The 24,341-nt window shown below is 43.7% G+C and overlaps 1 protein-coding gene across 1 annotated transcript; it reads left to right on the top strand.

The window, feature by feature from the left end:
* Positions 1-2,642: 2,642 nt before the first annotated feature.
* nol4la (nucleolar protein 4-like a) lies at positions 2,643-23,825 on the top strand (the record flags this gene model as incomplete). The annotated part of the gene is made up of 11 exons (XM_083895138.1): positions 2,643-2,984; positions 12,582-12,737; positions 14,675-14,786; positions 16,240-16,349; positions 18,591-18,732; positions 19,800-20,092; positions 20,201-20,386; positions 20,970-21,158; positions 21,286-21,405; positions 22,197-22,386; positions 23,611-23,825. 11 exons carry the CDS (start codon positions 2,643-2,645, stop codon positions 23,823-23,825), a joined length of 2,055 nt encoding a protein of 684 aa, XP_083751264.1.
* Between the last annotated feature and the right edge of the window lie 516 nt (positions 23,826-24,341).

Below are 24,341 nucleotides of genomic sequence, written 5' to 3'. Positions count from 1 at the left end.
ATCCTAGGCGGTGTGAATAACTTCTCTTACTCGCCAACTCAATTTACGCAGTAAAGTTTTCAGTGGCTGAGCAGCAGCGTACGAACTGTGACTTGTAAACCGATCCTTGTGTGTAAAATCAGCGGAGTGCCCCTTTAATTAAGGGATTTTTGAATAATACACAACATGCATCGGATTCAAACAAAAGGCAGAGGAGACAGATATAATTTATGGGACGAAGATGACACTGTGTTTGGACAGGGTTTGTCTGACAGTCAGGCTTCACGGATCACAGAGTGAGCAGGTGTGTGTGTGTGTGTGTGTGTGTGTGTGTGTGTGTGTGTGTGTTTGCTCTGGAACCTTTTCTGGCATAAACACTGAACTTGTCAGGACCAGTAGTCCTCATGGAGACAAACAAAGTCAGAAAAATGCAATTGAAGCATCTAAATAATACTTTATACTCTCTTCACGTTGTGCTGTATTAGCATTATTGTGAATTAACTCATGTTTAAGCATCATTTTTGATGACGTGGCTTAACTGGACAGGTCCCAAGATAGTTTCAAGACAAAAACGAGTGTTAAAAACTATTTTGACAGTGCAATGGTATAGTTGTTGGTATTTATTTGACTGTCACTGCCTTAATCATAAAGAGTTCACTAGGTAAAACACAGGTATAAAAGTTTTGGTGGACTAATCTAACGCAGATGCAGTCTCGTATGCAGCTTGACAACGACAACAGATTTGTGTCTGAGACTGAAACTTTCAAAATAAAAGTGCGGACGTGTGTTTCCTCCCTTGAGGGATGGATAAGGATCACATGCAGGCCAGTCCTGAGACAGGAGACCAAATGATGAAATGACATGAAACCAAACAGCTCTCAAAAGGCCCCGACTGTTCACCACACACACACACACACACACAAACACCATGTGTTTTCCTGTTTGTCATTCAGGTGAGGTGGGGGTGTGGTGGCGGCGGTGATGCTGGGGTTTTGTGTCCAGCGTACCATTGTTTGAGTCAGGATGGAGAGATGAGGATGGGGCATCCCACTCACCCTCTGCACGGCCGGAGACACTGCTGAGCTGCTGTCATGGCAACAGCAGCCACCGCCAGCATGGGCCTGTAATGCACAGGCCAGGAGGAATCTTTCTCTCTCACACACACATGCGTTTGTGCAGCTATTCTTCTTAGGACACTGCGTTGACTTCCATTCATTTGGACAGCCTAATCAAAGTGTAATCCATAACCTTAACCATAACCAGTGGATGCAGAACCACAAGCCACGATTCCAATCTTAGCCCTAAACTTAACCAGTCCCTCAGAAATGAGGTTCTGCTTCATTAGGACCAGGTGTTGGTCCTGACAAGTTCAGTGTTTATGCCAGAAAATGTCCGAACACCACACACACACACACACACACACACACAATGAAAGCAGAACTGGGACAAAACTCCCACATTGGGTGTTAAGTGTGTGTGCAGTTTCCTGCGTCTCCGTCCTCAAACATCTGTTCACATCTGTACAACACAGACAAATATTTGGGTTATTCAAGCCCCAATTTTGTGGCTGAACAGATTTCACTCCCTTTGTCCCTGCACAGAAAAGTGATGGAGCAGAAACAGCAGTCACATAGTCCTTTGCTAAAAATAAATGCAGTTTTTGTTAAATGTATAATGCTTATTATTGGAATTAAGAAGTGACATCAACTTTACAATTCAGTAAAAATTGTCTTTTATGCACATTTACATTGAGATAATGTAGATAAAACAACCTTTTAATAGTGGCATGACATAGACACAAAAGTCCCAGTGAGTTAAATACATTCTTAATGAAAGAACATTGTCTTTTATAAAGACTTTTGCCCACATTTCTAGTCAAATCATACCTTGAGTTATCAGTGTTTTTAACACATCCTGCCTCACTCTGTGATGAGCCCACACTCTGCAGCAGTTTAAGTCAGTTAGTGAAATGCTGATTATGAACGTGTATTTTTTTACGGGATAAAAGAACGTGCAAATCTCATTCAAACAGGTGTGAGGAGGAGCAGGAATGGCGCATGTTGATCGGATATGTGGCAACACGGGCGGACATCGTGCGCATCTTTGCGCTTTCTTTCTCTTTTTGTAATTGGTCGAGCAACCTGCATCTGAAAATAGTGTTGTCTGTTAGAGAAGTAGGGCGATAAAAAAAAACTGAGAGCGACGTGTTTCCACGTTTTGGTTTGTCTTCTTTGTTGTTAAGCGAGGACTGTGTGGGTTTTTCCCCCCTTCTTCTTTTTTTTTCGTCGTGTGCCTCAGTGGAGAGGGTTTTACGCACAGGTGGGAGATGCCCGCTCAGCATAGGACAGCCCCCCTCTCTGCTCCTCAGCGGATGATGTGAGGAAGTGACATTTTTTTTCCCTCACTGCTGCGGTTCGGGACAGCACTGGCTCTCTCTCTGCAAACAGGTGTGCTGCTGCTGCCGCTGCTGTCCGGGTCACTTCTGCTGACGATCCACGGGGAGCACAGCGTCCCAGAACCTGAAACCAAGCCCTCCAGGACGCGGGACAGCGGTGGACAGGAGAGGAGGAACATCGACCAGTTCAAGTGTGTTTCTTTATTAGCCAGAGCTGTTTGAACGGGTTCAGACAGACAGAGAGAGAGCGAGAGAGAGAGAGAGAGAGATGGCAACGAAAAAGGCGTGCGTGGATGTCTCCAAAAGGAGCCGGAGTCCGGTCGTGTTGGAGGCGGAGATGTTCAGTGAATTTCAGGACTGGTGTCTCCGGACTTATGGAGACTCCGGTAAAACAAAGACGGTCACCCGGCGAAAATACAACAAAATCATGCAGACACTGTTGCAGAACGACGAGTCGGACGGCGTGTACGTCGACAACAGCCACATCAACGCCAAATTCAAATTTTGGGTGAAGTCCAAAGGATTTCAGGTCGGGACCAACGTTCTGGGAGAGCACAACAAGAAGGGGGCTCCAGGGAAACCCGTCCTATATGTACCGGTCAAGTCAACGGTAAAGTGTGTGTGTGTGTGTGTGTATGTGCGTGTTTGTGTTTGTGTGTGCGTGTACACGTGCACACGAGATGTCCCGTTGCCGCCTATATCGCCTCTTAAGTTGTCATTATATCAGGCTGCACGCACACATGCACCTGTCACATGAATAAAATGACAACTTGTTAGTGTGTGATGGTCCCGGCTCGCCCTCTTCATCCTCCTCCTCCTCCTCTTCCTCCTCACGCCTGTTAAAGATTCACTTTGTCCACATCCCAACCAGAACAGCCCCTGTAACGTCTCATCCCTTGCTGCCATAGCAACGCCGGTGCCTCCTGGCAATCGCAGTGGTTGAAGGTATCGTGCATAGCGATCTCGGCGGTGAGGTTGAAGTCCTGTCAGTGGCGCACGAGACAGAGAGTGCACGAGAGCTCATTTGACTATAGTGACAACATTTTTTTTGTGTGTGTTTTTTGTGTGTGAACAGTGTCGTTTTAAGGTCTCGTGTAACATGGTGTGGTGATACTGTGAGTGCGTGCGCGCGTGCATGGATGGATGCAACGGCATGTTGGTGATGGTGGGTCGGGAATGTCCGGTGCGGTCCCGCAGCGGAAAAGCACGACCCGTAACGTGGACTTAAAATGACACAAAATGACAGATGACACATTTTGTGCTGAGAAGCTCAGGTTTGATTGGGAGCGACAAAGGGGAGCACGCGCCGTCACTGTCCCGTGTAAAGAGAGAGAGAAAAAAAAGGGGGACCGTGTCCGCGCGCGCGTCGGCAACATTTCTTACTATGAGAAAAGCAAATGTTACCCTACAAAATACTAAATTCTAATTATGTTTCTAGGGAAAAAAGAAAACCATTGTGTGGAGTCAGCCCGAGTGTTTTCACCCCACTTTTCATTGTCCTGGGCAGGATGCGGATCGCAGGCACTCGTTGCTCTGGCAACACCTGTACAGTCCAGGATGCTCTGACTGTCTCTGCTGCTGCATTTTTTTAGCCCATTGTGCGCGTTCCTACACCGAGCTTTCTCTGCAAGAAAGGGGGGGAAATAAATGTACAATATTTAAATCGTTAAACACAAAAAATCTACATTTGAAAGAGGGCAGCTGTGCGTAATTGGGGACCACGTCACGTGAGGGGCTGTGGCGGAAACAAAAGGGTCTGCACGGGACTGATGGAGACACACACACACACACACACACACACGCCCCGGAGTCAGAGCTATGACTTCACCTGCACACGCTTTCATGTCATGACCGAGATTAAAGAGGTTAAAACCACACACATTATTCTTTTGCAACAGGAGATTAAACACACACACACACACACACACACACACACACACACACACACGATGAACTCTCTGCGCGTCTCTGTGGTGGCGTTAGTGGGCCTGCTGCTGTGCCGGCAAGGAGGCAACCACCATTTTAAATAAGCGTTCTCAGGGGAAGATGCACCCACCCCCCACCTCCACCACCTCCACCCACTAACACCTGACCTGCTGCTGGGACAGATCGAGTCTCTCTTGACCACAAAGAGCAGGAACACATTTTCTGCAGCAGGAGATATTGGCACCGATTACAGAGCGAATCCTTTGATTTGACTTGAACAGTGCTGGTCCCTCCACAGGTGCTACACCTGTGCAGAGGCACCATTTAGATTTTAAGGCCAAGTGTCTTCACAAAGGTCTGCTAATCTCCTCTATATTATGTTTCAGGTGCAGGTGTGATCTTTCTCTTCAGGTGCAGACGGCTCCTGAAATCTTGAAATGTTTGTGACACAAACATAGTTTTTCGTATCCAGCTCATCACTGAAATTCAATCATTTCATAACCTACGTCCCAAAATTATTCAAAATCAAAATGCATTGTTTACTTTTTGAATAATGCTGCTTACAGACATCACAGTATATGAGATTTTAATACATAGGCAATTTTGGGGGGAATTAACTTTGCAATATTTAGTACTTCTGAGATTTTTTAATTATCTGATACTTTACTGTACTTTGTACATTCATTGATGAATTAGTGGATTACTAACTGAATCATTAACTATTTTTTTGATCATCGATTAATCAGTTTTTAAAGAATTCAAACAAGTTTCTCAGATTTTCCAGCTTCTTAAATGTGAATATTTTCTGCTCTCTTTGCTCCATATAACAAATAAATCATCAGACGTTTGAGAACATCATCATTTCCAGGTTTAAAAAACATGATATTTTAACCAAACTATTAGTTGAGAAAAATAATCAACAGATTGATTAAATTAATAATTTTCCCAAAAAGAAAATTTTAGTTGGATTTTTACTTTCATACATTTTTTAAACCTATTGGAGCACTTGTAAACACTTTTATATCAGGTGATTGTGTTTGTTTGTTTTTGGTTAGTTTTGCTGTGTTGGGATAACCCTGATAGTTTCATTAATAATAAATAGGGTGGAGTAAATAAAACAAATTGAGTGTGTGAATACAGCTGCCTGTCCACTGACTGATGATAAACGGTACGATTTATGTCAGGACAGCACTGTAGCTTCTGTGCTGTACCTAATAAACTGACACGCATGCTCCGTTTGTCTCCAGGACACTGTGATGTCTGTAGGTTGCTGAGCTGATATCTTTGTCGGAGGCCCGCTAAGAAAACAGAGGAGAGGCAGAGAAAAGCGACGTCTCTGCTGATTAAGTGCACAGCTCACGGGAGCACATGCTTCGCGGCTAATATTGTGCGGCAGTGGGAAAACCCTCCCCTTGACTCAGCTCCACTTGGGAAATTTAAAGTACAAACAAAAAAACACCAGCCACCACAAGCTGCTGCTAACAATGAGTCAGACGCCAAAGATCGAGCGGGTTTACGTGCACGTGACCGTCGTATCATGACTTTGGATTCAGCCTGACTTTGATAGTTTTATAAATAGTCCGTCCTGGGTCGCTGGAAAAGTGACACACACACACACACACACACACACGAACGGTCAGTGCCACTGCCTCCTCCCACGGCTGCAGGGTCGGGGGTGTGTCTCTGGAGCTTGAGCATTGGAAGCCCCCGCTGCAGCTGCTCCCAGGGTGTGCCAAGTTTCTGTGCAGGGGGCAGGCTGGGTGGGGGTAGGGATGGATGGTGGTGGCTGATGTGCAGACAGAGGAGGTCTCTTCTATGTGTCAGTGAAGCAGACAAGGAGACTTCAGTGTGTGGCCAGGCAGAAAGAGTGGGCACAGTAGTAAAGGCTCAGTGTCGATGCCTCTTTTCAAGCCGGACACAGAATGATTTTCATTCTGTGCTTTCTGTCCATCTCTGTCTCCCCCCCCCCCCACCCTCCATGCCGTCTCACCCTCTTTCTGCACAACCCAGAGTCTTCGCAGTGTTCAGAGCATCCAACGTTGCAACCTCGTTTAGCTCTCATTATGTCCTGATTAGAGGACTCCGCGGAGGAGGAGGAGGGGAATAGGACCAGAAACAGACACAGAGATGCACCGCGGCGAGCACGAGCACTCCCCGAGACGAGCGGAGTCAGAGTGCAGCCAGTCTGAAAGGAGATGCTGAAACAGAGAATGTTTTAATAGTGCAAACTGTCGCTTTCAGTTGCCATGCCAACTGAAATCTGTAAATATCTTTGTACATCTCTCACAACCAGGTTGTTAGAGGGCATGCTTTCACAGAGAGTTCATATACAGTAGCTGCCCGACATCATGAGTCTGTGATGTGCCGTCACAAATCATGAATCTGATTAGCACCTTTAACCTAGCTTACACGAAGAGTCCAAAACTGTCCTAAAGCTAAAAAATAATAAGCAGATCAAAAAAAATGTATTCATTGGAAATAAGGGGCACAACCTACAGAGTAAATATAAATAATATAATAAGTAATAAAACTATTATTAAAATAGTGGTAAACTATTTTCCCAATCAAAAAAATCAATCAATCGCCCACTAATACAAACTCTATATAGATTTCTGTCTTCTCCATAAGCAGCATCATGAACATTTTCAATTCCACATTTGGACTTTTGACCCTGAAAATGTCTTTTAAATTAGAATTTAATTGACAAAGCAATTAAATGATTAATGAGTCTCATCGATATATTAGACATATATAGTGACAGGACCAGATACATTTGAACATGACTGTCACAGACTGTTGTCTTCGTCTTTCTCGGGACGTCCTCTCCTCGCGTAGAGAAACCCATAAACCACCTCTAATCTATAGAAAATTGGCCTGGGATCATTTTGCCTCCCCATCAGCTGGGAAGAGGAACATCATCATTATTATCTGATTAATTAGTCCACATTTCCCCAGAGAGCTCCTCTTTTGTGGAAGGGCCACAGAGTCAAAAGAATACTGGCCCTATTATCCAGCAGCATTTGCATTAATGCTATTTCCACGTACCGAATCTCCAGTGCTTTTGTCTGATGCTTTTTGTCTAACCCCCCCCTCGCTTTCTCTCTCCTTATAAGGGGTAAAGCATGAGTTTTAACGCTCATGGGTTCAAACTGCGAATGATCCCCACCCCAGACAGGAATCATCCGACTGTTCTCGACTCATTCGACATCAGAGCAGCAGAGAAATCACCTGATCCGTGTCTCGTGTGCCGCCGTAGGACTTGGTTTCATCCTGTTAGAGAGTCTAAAGGTGGAGACGTGTTGGTCTGAGGCTACGGGAGCATTGTTATCGCTGAGAAATGAGCTCACGTCAGTATATATATCGTCTCTCGATGTTAATATGTTACTGTAAACCAAAAAAAGAAGAAGAAGAAGGGGCTGCGAAGCTCGCGTCGTTGTACTTTGGACATGGATGTGTGCACGTACAAAGAGGGGGTTGCTGATCGCTTGCTCTGTGTTTCCTCCCTTCAGCACCCTCTCTGTTGCCATGGAGAGACCGTTCTTTGCTTTCCCATAGGAGGAGAAATTAACACCATTTTTAACTGGCCCGGGGGCCTCCCCCCTGTGTGGGAGATAGTCTGAGTTCTGCTCCGCGCACATCACACACACACACACACACAGAGAAAGAGAGTGAGCGATAATCTTCCGACCACACCACTACTGTCATTTTAATACTTTTGCAAGGCCAACATTTAACCAACTGGGACAGTGTGTGGTAATAGCCTGAAATTGACGGAAATGGACTCTGGGATGTGATGATGTATGTGCAAGTCATTTACATAGCATTCTGAGTCAGTGACTGGAACGTCAACAGTGTCAGTTTGCCGGACCAGTGGGACTGTCAGTGTCTCAGGCTCAGTGGGATATTGGGGATGTCACACACTCTATCAAATAATGTTCATCATGGGAGCAGCCAAGGGAAAAAGACACACACACACACACACACACACACACACACGGGTGGACAACAGACAGAGGGGCAGAGCTTGGAGAACCTAATGTAGATTTAATGACAGAGCTTCATGAATGAAGGCAGAGATTAAAACAAAATGATGGTGAAAAGAAGAAGAAATAGGAAGGGGTGTGTGTGTGGGGGGAGGGGGTGGATTCATTTCTCTTGACAAAAATGGCACAATATGAAAGCCTCTCAGCCAATTTTGTTTTTGGTAGTGATCATCTTCCCGTGTGCTGTCAGAAAAGGAGAGAGAGGGAAAAGGAGCGAGAGGAGAAGCAAGGGTTGTCCCATTTATGTGCCATTAACCAGTTGATAGATTTACAGAGGGGAGATGGGGCTTTAAAAGATGACCTGTTGTCACATCTGCAGTGAGATAATCTGAGTCATGAGTACTGTTGACACAGCCATCTTGCCGTGTGTACGCACACACACACACAGATAGAGAGAGAGAGAGAGACCCATCACTACTGTCACAACTTAAGCTACTTACTGTGCAGCCATCGACTTTAAAAGTTAACTACAATGCTAAGCAAACACATTTCAGATGATTTTTTTCTCGTTTCTCGCCTCGTTGGTAATTTCCTGTCTGATGCATCTGTTTCTGTCTTTGCCGGGTTTGTCTTTGTGACCCAGCTGCTTCCAGTGAACCCCACCCCTCCTCTTCCTCTTCCTCTTCCTTGTCGTCGTCCTCCTCCTCCTCCTCCTCCTCCTCCTCCTCCTCCTCCTCCTCCTGACCTGCCTGAGTGCAGGACTGCTCCTCTCTCTCCCCTCAGTGACTCCCTGCTACAGTGTGTTTGTGTGACTGCCAGCGGGGGTGGGGGCAGTCGACTCAACCCCTCCAGTCTCCTAGCAACAGAGCGGTTTGGTGCGGGACAGGGAGAGCACGCAGAGGGGATGGGGGCTGGTTGTACAGTGGCTGGGGAGAGCAAAGTCCTACAGGATTAGAAAGATGGAGAGACGGGAAGAAGAAGAAGGGGGCGAGAGAGTTTTTGCAGCGTTGGTGGTGATTAGGGATGCTGACACGTCTCCTTTGCTCTTTAAAATGGCACACTGTTGATGTGAGACCAAACATCAACAGCGCCATTCAACAGCTGTTCTCCTCTGAGATGCCTCAGCTACAGACTCCACCTGGAAGACATGGAGTGAACATAAAAACACATGCACATGATGCTGTGTTTAGATGGGAATGTTTACCTCCGAGTTGGCTTGTGTTTGGAAAAATAAAAGCTTGTATTTGCTGAGGCCTTCAGCTAAAGGACTGGATGTGGTGGCTAAAGGAAGACAAGGTCCAGTGTTTAGGATTTTAGAGGAATCTATCGACAGAAATAGAACATATAATATTTAGATTTGTAGTCACAATAGACTGTATAGAGAAAGTGGACATATTATTTCGGTTTACCGAGTGAAGCTAACCAGGAAGTAAGAATATAGTGTGCAACCATAGTTTTGGCTCTTCTTCAACAGAACGTGGTGTCAATTGTGTAGCTTATGTACTCATTTAGAGGATAATACACAATAAATAATGGCACATATTATGGACACCAGTGTGATATGATTGTGTTTTTGTTTAGTTAGAATTAGCTCGTCATATTTACGATGAGAACAGATCCCAGCACGTGCGACCAAAACAAACACCGAGACATTTTGTGTTTTATTACCACCTAAAGGCCACCATATGCTTGGAAAGCGAGGTCGATGTGCAACAATATGCAACTTCACCATCACATCCAGTGCACCGTAGCTTTAACTCGAGGATTAGCAGTGTTAGCTTCACAATTAGCAATTAACTGAATTGTCATTGATTAAACACTTTATGTGTAAAACATCAGAAAATTGAAAAATGTGTGTGCAATCTCACTTTTAAGGTAACTTTTAAGGCTTTTGATTCAACATTGATGTAATTTAAACACAACACATCATGCAGAACAAGTATCACAGAGCAGACGAGGCATTAAAATACAAACATGGGACACAGAGAGAAAATTGGTAGGTTTAGCTCCTTATATGTCATAACAAATGATCTTCAGTCACAATAAATTCAACAATTACAGTATAATAATCACATAGTAATTGCTGATCATGCAGATTTGCAGTGAATCCTACAATGAGAAGACCGGATCACATAGTTGCAGGTAGATTATTACAATCTGAGCGAACTCCAAACATCACATACCATTTCCTTTAGAGGCTGCAAGAACAGTTTCACATAGAACCAGCAGCCTGACCTCTAAAAATACTCTGTTTTCAATCCGATATGACACTGAAAAGTGTCAAATTGTCACTTTAGAGAAACTTTAACCTCAGAGTGTGCGGAAATTTTCTCTTTACAAATGACGCACACTTAATCACTTGCCAATTAAGAAATGTATTATCTATTCATTGCAGTTTAGCAATGCTGCAACAATTACATCTGATAATTCTTTAAACATTTAAATCATTGTTAAAGCAAATATGACTAACGGTTTCTACTTCCAGCTTCTCTAATGTGGATTATTCACTATTTAATATCACTTTACATTAAATATTTTTAAGTTTTTTACATTTAAAGATGTTTTACGTTCAGAGCGTTGTACCTTATCACAAGGCAAGAGTCAGCAAAGAGACTGAACAAGAGGCACATTTGTGATATTGGGCTACATAATTCAATAACATTGAAAAATCATCTTTTTTTTAACATTCGATTGGGCAAATTATTAATCAGTTAATCAAGAGAGTAATGTGGGATGAAAAAAAAAAAAGATAGTTAGAGCAAATATTGGTTGCTGCAGAATTAGCCGAGCTTGGTCTGCAATGGCTGTTTTGTGTTGGAATCCCTGGAGTGTGTGCTAGATATTTTTGTTGTGGTAGAATTCAGTGGAGAAGCAGCAGCAGCAGCCGTGTGGGTGCTCTGCTGCACACCCCACAGTTCTATGAGATTATCTAAATCCAGTGTGAATGGACCTGACACCATTGTCCCAAGCAGCAGCAGCAGCGGTGGTGGTGGTGGTGGTGATGTCACCTGGGGAATGATGATGATACTGCGATAGATTACAGCTGTGATGAAGAGGAGGGGGATCACTATTATTTCATTTATTATCATTACATTTAGCCCATGTTGACAAGGGAGAGTGGCGAGCGAGAGGGAGAGAGATAGGGAGAGAGGGGCCGGATTAAAACAAACCCGCTCTGTGAGCTGGCTTTAGTTGCCATGGCAACGATCATTACCTCGCACTTGGGAGAGCAGGAGCAAGGAGAAAGACGAGGAGGGAGGAGAGAAAGAAAGAAAGAAAGACGGGAAGAAGGGACAGAGAAGGGGGGATAGAGAGATGGAGGCAGGAAAGAGTACACAGTTGGGGAAAATGAAATGTCAGCTCTCAGAAACTGTGCAGAAATGTCAGGGAGAGGAGGAGGAGGGAGTGTGATACCACCTCAGTGCCAGGGGGACAACTTTTTGAACTCGGGATCCTCCGCTCACACACAAACAGGGAAAAGATCACTCCCCACCTAGAACCCAATCTCCATAAAATGTCAGCGCATGTCCCGTATTCGCGTGGAGGAAGTGGACTCTCGAACTGCAAGAAAGAAGAAGAAAAAAAAAAACTAATTAAAAACTCCAAATCCATTAGTTCCATTTTTATGGTTTGCTGAGACACTTTACGTTGAAAATAACAGCAGGTGCTGGAATATAATGATAAGATCTCGCGGTGAAGGCAAAGTGTTGACTGCTTCGTGATGAGGGAATGAAAGAGTTACCTGTAGAAAAAAAAAACATGGAGGTAGAAGAAGAAGAAAAAGAGGACAGCCCCATGTGGTGCTGTGGATGGAGGCTGTTGTCCTGGCAATCCCACTTCTATGGTGTGTCACATGACCCTTTGCCCAGCACACCTGCCCGGGAGAAATCAGCGGTAGTTTCTATGGCGACAGGGTCAGCAGTATGGGAGGCAGAATGGCTGCCAGAGGTGGTGGTAGGAGGAGGGACTGTTGTTCTTGTACAGTGTTGGTGATGTTATTTTTAAGCCTGACAGAGACACGGGGTGATGGTTGGCGACCCAAGCCGGGGGGGGGGGGGGGGGGGTGGGCGAGGCTGCTCCACCTGAGGGAGAATCTGAAACAGTGAATGACTCCTGGACCTTGTGAGGTGTCCGTAACCACCTGACCCCATGGCTCATGGACGCAGGAATCTGTATTTTCCAGACTTAATATTCAACGTTTCTCTACTGTAGATGACACAAACCTCTCACCCCTGTGAGCCTGAGTGGGTGGAACATTAAACTAAACTCCACTCTCTCTCTCTCTCTGTGTCTTTCAGTGTTCGGATGGAAACTCGGCCCAGGACAACTCGTCCCTGAAGCGTGTAGCTGTGGTCGAAGACTTCTTTGACATCATCTATGCCATGCATGTGGAGATGGGCGCCGACCCCGGCAGAGCGCCCAAACACGCAGGCCAAAAGAAGACCTACAAAGCGGTGAGGAAACAGATTTCACATACAGCCGTTGCAACTTCCTCAGTGAGGCACCAGTTAGCGTGACATGTGGGGTTTCCATCATTCTTGAAAGGGGGTAATGGATGATTAAATCTAGAAGAAGACAGCAGAACACCTGCCACTAAACACCACTACTAGCAGAAAACAATGGTGAATGTCATGGGGAGTGTGCATCATTGTTTAATTATATAGTCTCAAATCCAACATCAGTAGAAAATCAAGTGGAATTTTTGACTAGTGGCTGCAGAGTCATCCTCTGAGAAACCCTGACATAAGTCAATGGCATATTTTGTTCTGAACCAAAATATTGACCTCACCTTTGTATATAAACAAAGACAGAACCGACTTATGTGTCTTTAAAAACAAGAACTCCACCTGCAATATGCAATAAAAGCTGCATCTTTTCCCTGCAGAAGGACACATAGGACGAGATAAACCGTACATAAACACATTTGGTCTGTCAGTCAGATATCACCAACCAATGATTTAGCAGGTAAAACTTGCATAGTCATTGTGAACGTGTTAACGTGTGTATTTCATGTGCTGGATGTAATTACATTGTGCAATTAGCATTGTGTCCAAATATCCTCCCTTCATTTGGTTTTAAAGAATCCCAGCAGAGGTTCAATGTTAAAAGACACAGACTATACATATAAAAATGGTTGTAGCTCTCAGGAAATACCAGGTTTACAAATGAGGCAAACAACAGTGCTTAGTTCTCATCATAATTATTGATGTTTCAAACACAGTCTCTATAGTTGGTGTATGTAAACAAATGTGTGGTCTCAGGTGTGAGTGTGTGATGGTGTCCCGACAAAACTGAGAGGCTTTGTGTTCATCTGTGTTGGGAGCCAGGGGCCGAAACCACGAGTTTAGGAGAATATGCAAATGTGCTGCTATCCTTCACATTATTACATTTACACGAAATATTATTTAGATCTGTCAATCTGTACTTTAAGCTACACGACTTAGTATTTATACGTCACTGTAACTGTATAGTCTTGGTTTCGGTGTGTACATTTCTTTCTTCTGCACTGCAACTGTGAATTTCTCTATATCGTAAATAGATGCGGCAATAAAACTTGAAACTTTCTGTTTTCACATGTACAATCAATCAGTGTTAAGGGGCTTGTTGCAGGACTTTGGTGCCCCTGCTGTCCTCCCTCCCCCCGCAGAGGTGGAGAAAATAGTCATAGAGCCAAATTCCTCCTGCCCTGTAGTGAGGTCCTGTCACGTCTCATAGCGTGTACCCTTTTGAGGAGGCAGCATCACTGGGGCAGGGCATAATATGGAACTGTCACTGTGGCCTTCTGGGAGGTGCATGCTCCTCTGGGTGGCCTTTCCCGCTCAGCTGCCTCAAGGGTCCATGATGGGTGGGGGCAAAGGGGATAGGAAGCTGTGGCATTGGTGATGGTGGTAGCGGGCCGGTGGGGGTGGGCACCCCTGCTGCCTCTCCATGGTCACATGAAGGTCGCACTTTACAGGGAAACGCCAGAGGGGGGCGAGGAGGAGAGAGGATGGGAGAGGATGGCATAGCAGAGACAAACAGGGAAGAACGCTGAACATGAGAGAGAGAGAGAGAGAGAGAGAGGTGTAGCTACAGGTTGACTGCACCTCAGAGAGCAGGAAAAGAAATGAAAAAGATGAACATCGCTGCTTCTTTAAAGCACTAAAGCAGAAATGTGCAGGGGCCCGGAGCTGGAATTAGGCCATCCAGAAGCAGGAGCAATCGCCCACAGGGAGGATTCCTGCCCATGCCACGTCAAGATAACACATTATCACCGACTCCGAACTTTCACGCATGCATGTGGAACAAATACCGACACGCGAACACCTGCACACAGTTTGAATTCAGCCACATCCTGAGTCTTTTTCTTTTTTAAAAACCCGCGTCTGCTGCGCTCCCTCCCCTGACACAGATAGCCGAGACCTACGCCTTCCTGCCCAGAGAGGCGGTGACGCGGTTCCTAATGAGCTGTGGAGAGTGTCAGAAGAGGATGCACATCAACCCCAGCACGGCAGAGTTCAAAGGTAACGACACACATCTGACCCGTGGATCGCTCGCTCAATCCGCAGACATCATTAACTGATATGCTATTTTTGAAATCAACCTTTAAGAGCATGTAGTGCTCAGTTCCATTTGACATACTGACACAGAGACGGGTTAATTACTGTGTTGAGTTGCATGCTGGGATTTTATTAACCAATCAGTCTTCTAATTAATCATTTAGGGGCAAAAAAAAATCATCATTAGATTTATGAACAATCTTTGTTTTTTTTCACATAGATTTTATTTAATTTGAATGATAAACACGGTAAATACTCATTTGTCCTGTTTATCCTCATAGGTGTTATTTTTTTTTGCACTTTCAAGAGTTTTCATTTAATCATAAATAAAACATATTGTATGTATGTCCATCACTAACATGATGTAACAAAGACTCAAGAGGACTGCATCTCTGGGAGCCACTAAAATGATCACATAATCCCTCTAGTGGCCAGTGTGGAGACTGCACTCAGTTCCTTTTGCAGGACGCTTCAAACATTTCAGCTTGAATGTTTTGTTTGTGTGATTAAATAATTATAAAGTGATTCATTGGAGAAAAAAAAAAAAGCTATTATAATAGTTGTGTTGGTGGTGCATTTATTGGTGCTCTGTCCCGTTCTAATCCTAATCCAAACTCTATTGCACAGAGCAGAAATAATATTTCAACCTGAAAGCGAGAACCAGTGGAAAACAACGGGTTTAAAGTCAGTTTTCACGTGTGTTCTTTGATGTCCACCACTTTCATTTCAGACACTGCTGAAATACTTATTTTCACTTTCTTACACTTTCCAAGGATAATACAGTATAATCTCTGACGTGAATTGATTAGAAAAAGATTAGGAACAAAAACACATATTACTGTAGAAACTCTAACTAAAAAATATAACTAATAACTTGACAGTAAAAGTGTGCAAATGACTAAATAAATATTATTTTTTGTTAGATTTGTGGTTAGAGGCTTGTAATGTCATGTGCACAACGTCATGAATATAACGATGAATAAGAGCCCATATATATGTATATATATATATATATATATATAATTTAATTGTTGTTATTATTCATTTATATTCACATTTAATATCTCTCTTTATTACTTGTATCACCATCTGGGTTTATGTATAATTAAAAGTATTCCATTAAAAGTGAAAGTCCTGCATAAACAAAACTTCACTCGAAGTATTTTATACTCAGAATTCAGATTATTCAGATTATTACTTTTACTATTATCTTACTTTAGAAGTTAAACTGTTGTATGTAAAGTGTACATTTTATAAACATAGCTGCCACATTATTGAGATTATTTCCCCCTGAAATGTACTTCACCATAATCAAATGGTATTTACAGTAAAAGTACTACTTCTAAATTCCTAATCTAAGTGTTTCATGTTTCAAACTTGTTGTGTTTTCAATGTTTGTTTTTTTTCTGCTTTTCAGAAAATGACAGACCAACTTCTTTGGCCCCAGACCTCATTGATTACAACATGCCACTTACTGCCACCTACCTGAAACAAATGAAACTGCAGTGCATGACAACCACAGAAAGGGTAAGAGCCTCCTCCTCCTCCTGCAAGTGGACAATAAATGTTTGTGAAGTTTGGGCAACAAGGTCCAAGACATCCTGGTGGATTCTTTCAATCCCTTAATTACCCATTAAATCCGCCACTGTTAAACTTCCAATACACCACAAGAATGTCCTGCTTTTTTCTTTCCTTATCTCAACATTAGGATGTCGGGATCATCTTTGGGTTAACTTTTTTAACTAGTCCTCTGCTGGTCGAGTGCCACAGGAGGATTAGTCTAAAGCTTGTGCTCAGCGTGACGTCATGTGTGAGACCACTCCCCTGTGTAGCGGTGACAGTAGCACTCACACAAGCCCCTGTCACTAAAGTGCAGAGGCTGAGCGCTATACTTCATGATGATAACACAGACCTCACTCGCGCATAATTAGGATTATCCGGAACAATGACCCAGGTTGTGATTTGTGGGTGAGTACAAATTAACAAATGCTCAGAGTGTTGGTCACATCTGTGTGTGTGTGTGTGTGTGTGTGTGTGCAGACTGAGAGCGAAATGGGCAATGATTTAATAATTAACCACGAGCCGGGGTGATTTCAGCGTTCTGGTAATTTGTTCCATATCTGTGCTGCAGCGTTTTTAGTGTTCAGAGCAGCGGCTGCTTGAAAAGGAGCAGCAGGTTTTGTTGTGTTGACAAATGTGGAATCTTTATCTGGTTGTTTGCAGAGCTCACACAGTCACAATTCATCTTTTTTTTTTTGCCTGTCGCTTTGCAGAGCTCAGCCAACCTTGAGTTTCTATGTGAAACAAGCTACAGACGTGTTAAGTTGATGAAATCATGTTTTTCTGACACACTTTATTGTGATATTTAGCTTGGATACAGGCCTAGTTGTTCACACAGCACTATAACATGACTAAAACCAATGATCCTCTATCCTTACAGTGTCATAAAGTAGTGGAAAAGGAAATTAAGGTGACACCTTGATGTCTTTATTGTCTATTTTATGGTGAATTTTCAAAGTAGATCCTCCCAACTTTTTCCAAGTATCTTTTTTCTTTTCTTTTTTACACACAGACATTGATGATGCTACATTTCTAACTACTTAGAAAATGTAATTAGAGAGACTCTCTCGTCTCCTTCTCTATTTCTGTCGCACCCTCTCTCTCTCTCTCTTTAATGCTCCATGGCTCACTTGGTGCCTAATAGAGCTGTCACTGAGCATTTTGGTCTCCCTCAAACCTCTTACATAGGGAAGGCTGCATATTCCCAGGAGTTTACGCCTGTTTTGTGTGCTCGTGTGTGGAGGAATGAGATGTAATTCAGGCCCTCGTCCCCATCACACAACCATAGTCTTGCCTCCTTGTGACTGAGATGCCAGCTGACACATGACAGAGCGCTGCATGGATGCCAAGTGAAGTCACCTTCCATGTTACCTTAACGTGTTCTGGACTCACAGCCTTTGGGTAGTTTGTGAGATGATTTCCTCTGTCCTTTGAGGCTAATCCTCACCTCTTCTGGTTTACTCATATTTGTAGTGTGCTACGACAGGCGTCTGTAAGGTCTCTCTCTGCAACACAGTTAAAAAGAGCAGTGCTCTTAAAGATGTATCACTGAACAGGGAAAGTCCAAGGTTTCTGTGTTTTTCAGCACATTTTATTAACTGTCAGAATCCTAAGAAATAATCTAACCTTCAGCTGAAGATGAAGTAACATTATTATATGGACTTAATATGCACACCTGCCTGAGGACGTACGACAGTCTGAGTCAGTGCCTTCACACTTTTATCTGTTAGCTTATTTGGAAGTGTGTGATGTGATTTCACCTGATTTTAAAGAACACTACGTGGTTTCTTGCAACAGTTTTAAAATGGAATAGAATGGAATAAATTGTTACTGTGCACCGAGGTGGAAAATTGTCTTTGGCTCAACAATTACAGACGACAAAACAACACTGATTACACTAAGAACAAGGCCTTAAACCACCATTTTATGTATGTTGCATTTTTATTGTTTTTTTATTTAAATGTTTGCAAAGCTAAGCACTTTGTACATTGTTTTGTACAAGTACTATGTAAATGAAGATTATTTTATTAATATTAGATGTAGACAATTATCACTTTAAGGGCCTCAATATTGTTGTTTGAAAACAAACTTTAAAACTTCTTTGACAGAAAAAAAGACAACAGATTTACAAGACAAGAGGGAAAAATACTTTTTTGATGATGTTTGAAATCCTCTCTCTCTTCCTCTGTCGCTTCTGTCTCTCTTCAGGATGACAGTTCGGAGAGCAGCGAGGAAATGAACACCACTGAACCCACATGGGTCGCAGCCGAGCAGCCTCCAGTGCCTGAACCCAGTCCAACTAACGGAGAGAGAGTCAGCAACACGACAGCTGCCATTAAAGAAGAGGACGGTGAGACGTCATTACCTTTGACAGTTGATCCATCTGCATACATTGTTAAGCCACTTGAGGGAAAACACTGAGTCTGACGGTGCATCCACATGAATAACAGACACAAAATCTATCTATCTATCTATCTATCTATCTATCTATCTATCTATCTATCTATCTATCTATCTATCTATCTATCTATCTATCTATCTATCTATCTATCTGTCTGTCTGTCTGTCTGTCTGTCTGTCTGTCTGTCTGTCTGTCTGTCTGTCTGTCTGTCTATCTATCTATCTATCTATCTATCTATCTATCGATTTTATTTTTTATGCTTTATTTACATCTGGAGTTCGACTGTATCCTCCTAAAACAGGTGGGGGGGGGGGGGGGGGGGGGACAAAAATGGTGTCGTACAGGAAACAGCTTGCCTTGTTCTTAGTGGACTAATCCAAATAAATCCACTCTTACAGGGGGTGGGACACCCATCGCAGCCCCAATCCATTGTGCACCCCTCTCTCTCGCTCAGGGTAGAGGGCTTAAAGAAGTAGGACAAAGGCCGGTGTCAACCTTCACAGATTAGACGCCACCATAGAAAGGACTGAAAATGGGGGCAAAGTGCTGAAAGGCAGAATTACCGGGTTTCAGTGAAAAGTGGTGTTCACACACGTAGAAATTATCATGTGAAATTAGTACATGGCCATAAAATGGGTTAAAAAGCTATAATTTCCACACAACAGGGAGTGAACGCTCCCTTCCCCCATCGCTCCCCGTCTCACTTCCTTCCCTGTTCATTGTAAAAACTCTAGAGATTCTCCCGTTTCTTCCCCTCTCTAACTTTTATTTATCTTGATAGTTGACCCCAATACTCACACTCGGTTAGAGTTTGTGAAAGCACAACATCATGAGGCAGGATGTTCCCGCCCCCTGTGCTAACACACCCACTCTGCTGCCAGCCAGGACAGAAATAGTGTCTATCGCAGTCAACAAACCCACATTAAAGCTAAATGGTGCTGATGACAAGTGTCCACACAGATCATCAGTGTGTCTGCGTCTCTAACCCCGTCCTCCTGTTCCCTCCCCTCTGCCAGATGACGACTCCTCGGAAAGCGGCAGTGCCAACGGGTTGCCGGCCCTGACCTCGCCGGAGGTACTGGCCGCCAGTGGGAACCCCCCAGATGGTGGGGCCCCTTATGGGGAGGTGACGGAGAACGGCTTGAGCGCTCCCCTGGACTTCAGCGCCACCTCGTCCTCGTCGTCCTCAGAGGATCAGCAGCCGGTCAATCTGAGTGACAGACTGCTGCCTGTGGGAAGCTCGCTGTCCAACACCTACCCTGCAGACGCAAACAGGAAGTACCCCATCAAAACAGAGTTCGCCAACAAGGTGAGTGCATCTATCTAACCGTCTCCTCTCTCGTGTAGAACCAACTTTGTGTTCAGGTAGAAATGCATAATGTTTGTGTTACATTTGTGTGTTTGTGGCTGTGTGCAGTCGCCTCCTTACAGCTCAGGAAGCTATGACTCTGTGAAAACTGAACTGAGCATGAGTGTGGAGGACTTGACCTCTGCTCGGGCGCAGATAATCGATGAAGATGATGATGATCATGACGACCACGATGACAGCGACAAGATTAACGATGCTGAGGGTATGGACCCGGAGAGACTTAAAGCCTTCAATGTAAGTGGCCAGTCATAGTCACCCAGTTATATATGGTATCATTTCATTTATACTCAGTGAATACAACAGACGGCTTTTCCTATTTGTGTCTCTGCTGAATGTCTCCCTCTTGAATTACGTTCATTTTTGTGATGGTGAGATATTATACATAAAAGCATCATGTCCAAATGGTTCAGCATTCTCTTTTTATTTTGTGAAAATTGCATTTTTGAGTCTAATGGAAACAAAAAGATTACATTAGTAAATAAGTAAAAGCCAGTAATATTGTCCTGCGTATGAGCAAAGACTCCATTTTCAATATTCTTGTTTTCATCTCCTCCCCCTCCCTCTTTATCCTCTCTACCTCTAATGCTCTCCCATCCCCATTCCTCTCCTCTCTTTTGTTTTCAACTCTCACACCCTCTCCCTCTCCCTCTCCCTCTCCCTCTCCCTCTCCCTCTCCCTCTCCCTCTCCCTCTCCCTCTCCCTCTCCCTCTCCCTCTCCCTCTCTCTCCCTCTCTCTCTCCCACCACCCTGCACCCCCTCTCCATTTTTCTGCTCTACATCCTCTCTTCCCCCTCCCCCCTCACCCTGGCTCTGTCAGATGTTTGTGCGTCTGTTTGTGGATGAGAATCTGGACCGCATGGTGCCCATCTCCAAACAGCCCAAGGAGAAGATCCAGGCCATTATCGAATCCTGTAGCCGTCAGTTCCCAGAGTTCCAGGAGCGTTCCCGCAAGCGCATCCGCACCTACCTCAAATCCTGTCGCCGTATGAAAAAAGGAGGTTTTGAGGTAGAAAGTCCTCCCAGCTTTTAAATGTTATCTGTATAAATACAACATGCACTTGTGAATTTAAAAAGGAAAAAACAGTGTTTCTGGTTCATGATTTGTGAAAATCTTGCTGACTCCTTGCTGCCAGATACGACCAACACCTCCTCACCTCACCTCTGCCATGGCTGAGAACATCCTCGCTGCCGCCTGCGATAGTGAGACCCGAAACGCTGCCAAGAGGATGCGGCTCGATGTCTACCAGGCGACGGTAAATGTCTTGGCAGTTGCTGTTTGTGAATCTGCCCAGCAGGGTTTTTGGAACGTGATGAAATGACCACGCATCAGTGGAGCATAGCTTCACCCTCAGTTCTGAGCAGAACACCGTCCAATCCATCATTTATGAAAAAATGTTATGAGAAGGAAAAAAAAAAAGTGGAAAAAGGACTTGGGGCCACAAAGATGGAGCTCAGGGTGGTGTCACAGTGATTTATCAACAGGCTCTTGTTCCATCTGCATACATTGTTAAGCCACTTGAGGGAAAACACTGAGTCTGACGGTGCATCCACATGAATAACAGACACAAAATAGAACTGTTAGAGCTGGAATTACAAGGAGAATGGCAAAAAAATCTATCTATCTATCTATCTATCTATCTATCTATCTATCTATCTATCTATCTATCTATCTATCTATCTATCTATCTATCTATCTATCTATCTATCTATCTATCTATCTATCTATCTATCTATCTATCTATCTAACAAAACTGCTACAAGGTAACAAACCCAAAAAGAGCATAATTCATTATTTGAAAATAATCCCTGATCTCATAATTTACGTATTGTTTCCGTTTTGCCTACATTACCTAATTTGGAGAATTAAGGGCCCTTAAGGGTCTGTATGGGTATATAAGGGTTTATGCTTTGGATCATTAAGGGAAACTAGGGGTTTCAGCCTTAGACGAATACATCATTTTGATTTATATTCGAGTGTCACACCAAACTCCATTAAACTCTATATTCTGCCCCCACCACGCTGAAACAGTTTCATTTCTCACAGGATGAGCCAGTGTCTGCTGACAAGGCCAACTCGACGGACCCGTCCTCCGTGGGCCAGACGGCGTTTTGTATTTCCAGCGCAGCTTTTGCCCAGGACCAGCTCTACACCAACGGAGGCCTCAACTACAACCTGCGAGGATATGGGACCGTCGGCAGCAACCAGCAGAACTCTGGAACTGCACAAACCAACGGTAAGATTCACAAAACCAGGTACAGAGGAAAAACTAATAAAGTGGCAGGATGAACACCTGTGGTCTTCTGCTGCTGCAGACCAGGTTCATGTAGTCTGTGTTCAGATATGGTTCTGCAAACCTTGGCTTGATTTTTACCCAGAGAAACTGCTCCTCACTGGATGTTTTCTCTTTTTTGTTTGTGCATGAAATTCTCAATAAATCAGCAGTTCCTGAAATATCCAGCCCAGCCTTATCTGCGACCAAAAGTGATGCCACACTTAAATCACCTTTCTTCCTCAGACTGATACTTCCTCTCTGCAACGTCTGCATGCCTAAATACATTGAGTTGATGCTATGTGACTGACTGAGTAGATATCTGCATAAACAAGCATTTTAACTTTTAGAAATTTTAGCGTTTATCTTTTGAAAGCATTTAAAATGGATCAATTTACCTTAAAGATACAGAGTTCTCTGACACACCTGCATATCTGAAGTGATAGTTTCTTCATTCTTTTTTTCTGGTTCTGCCAGGGATTTCTTCCTTTCTTTTTTCTCCACTGACACCTAGTGTTGGGTTTTCCTCTCTCTCTCTCTCTCTACATATATATATATGTATTTATATGTATACAGTACTGTGCAGAAGTTTTAGGCCAATTAGATTTGTTGTTTTATCTTTGCTTTAACGACAATAGAGGATAATTATTTCTATTTCACTTAACTGGAATACATCCAGAAAATATGTATGCAGTTTTTTGTTGTTTAAAAAAAAAAAAAAAAAAAAAAGCTCTGTTAATACTGGAGCGGAACCTTAATTAATTTCACTGGTAAATCCTGTGATTCCAGTCCAAAGACATGCAAATATGGGGATTAGTTCAAACTGGACACTCTAAATTAAAGGTGTGAGAGTGGATGGTTGTTTGTCTGATGGACTGGTGACGTGTCCAGTGTCCAGTGTGTCGCCCGCCTCTCGCCCAGTCTTGAGAACTCATTAAACTCATTAAACTCATTAGAAATATGATTGCGATATATTTTTGTGGAGTTATGGCAGACATTGTTTTCCCATTTTTGAGTGTTTGTTTGAGGATGATGATCAGAATTGTGATAATATTGATTGTGGTCCTTCATGATTGGATTGATTGCATGTTGAACTCTGCAATAGCCATATTTTAAAAACTGAGGATGCCTCCTGACCCTATGCTGCGGGTTTTATTTGCTTAAATCCCATCCCGGTCGTCTCCACAGGTCCCACAGATCTGAGTATGAAGTCCGTCTGCCCAAACTCCACCTCCAGCGCCAACAGTCACGGTCAGGGAGGTGGTGGCGGTGGAGCGTCAGCTCAGCTCAGCCCTCCAGAGGTCACAGCGGTGAGACAGCTCATCGCTGGGTACCGGGAGTCCGCGGCCTTCCTCCTCCGCTCGGCAGACGAGCTGGAAAACCTGATCCTGCAGCAGAACTAAGTCTGAACCAAACGGTGCCAACACCCTCTCCTTTAGCCTGTCCATCCCCGTCACCCTCAGTCACACATACCCTGGGCAGACTTTCATGATACAAAGACACAAATACACAGGCTACAGCGATCCTGTAGGTATGACACCTTTACTTTCCTCCCCTCATGTTTATTATGTATTTGGACAGGCCAGAACATATCACAGGCTGAAAAATGTTTATTTATGCATTTGGTTCACTTTGACCTTAGTGCCCTCTTCTCTGTAGCCATTCATTCCATTCATTTTTTTCCTTTTACCACCTCGACCTCCATTTGTCTCAGGAAGTGAAGATCTATGTGAAAAAAAAAGAAGTAAAGCATTGGTGTACTAAGGAAGTAGCAGAGGTGTGCGGTTAGCTGTGTCCATAACGCCACGCTGGCTCATTTGTGTAGATTTCTGGACAAATTAATAGTGAACATAGCAGTGATTTGGTGTCGGTATCTTGTCTCTGTTTTTGACACAAATGTAAAATAAGCTGTGCAGTGG

Source organism: Microchirus variegatus, assembly GCF_963457635.1.
Source record: "Microchirus variegatus genome assembly, chromosome: 9".
NCBI classification, from domain to species: domain Eukaryota; kingdom Metazoa; phylum Chordata; class Actinopteri; order Pleuronectiformes; family Soleidae; genus Microchirus; species Microchirus variegatus.
Note: the sequence above shows the minus strand (reverse complement) of the source record. Positions and strands in the feature narration are given on the sequence as shown.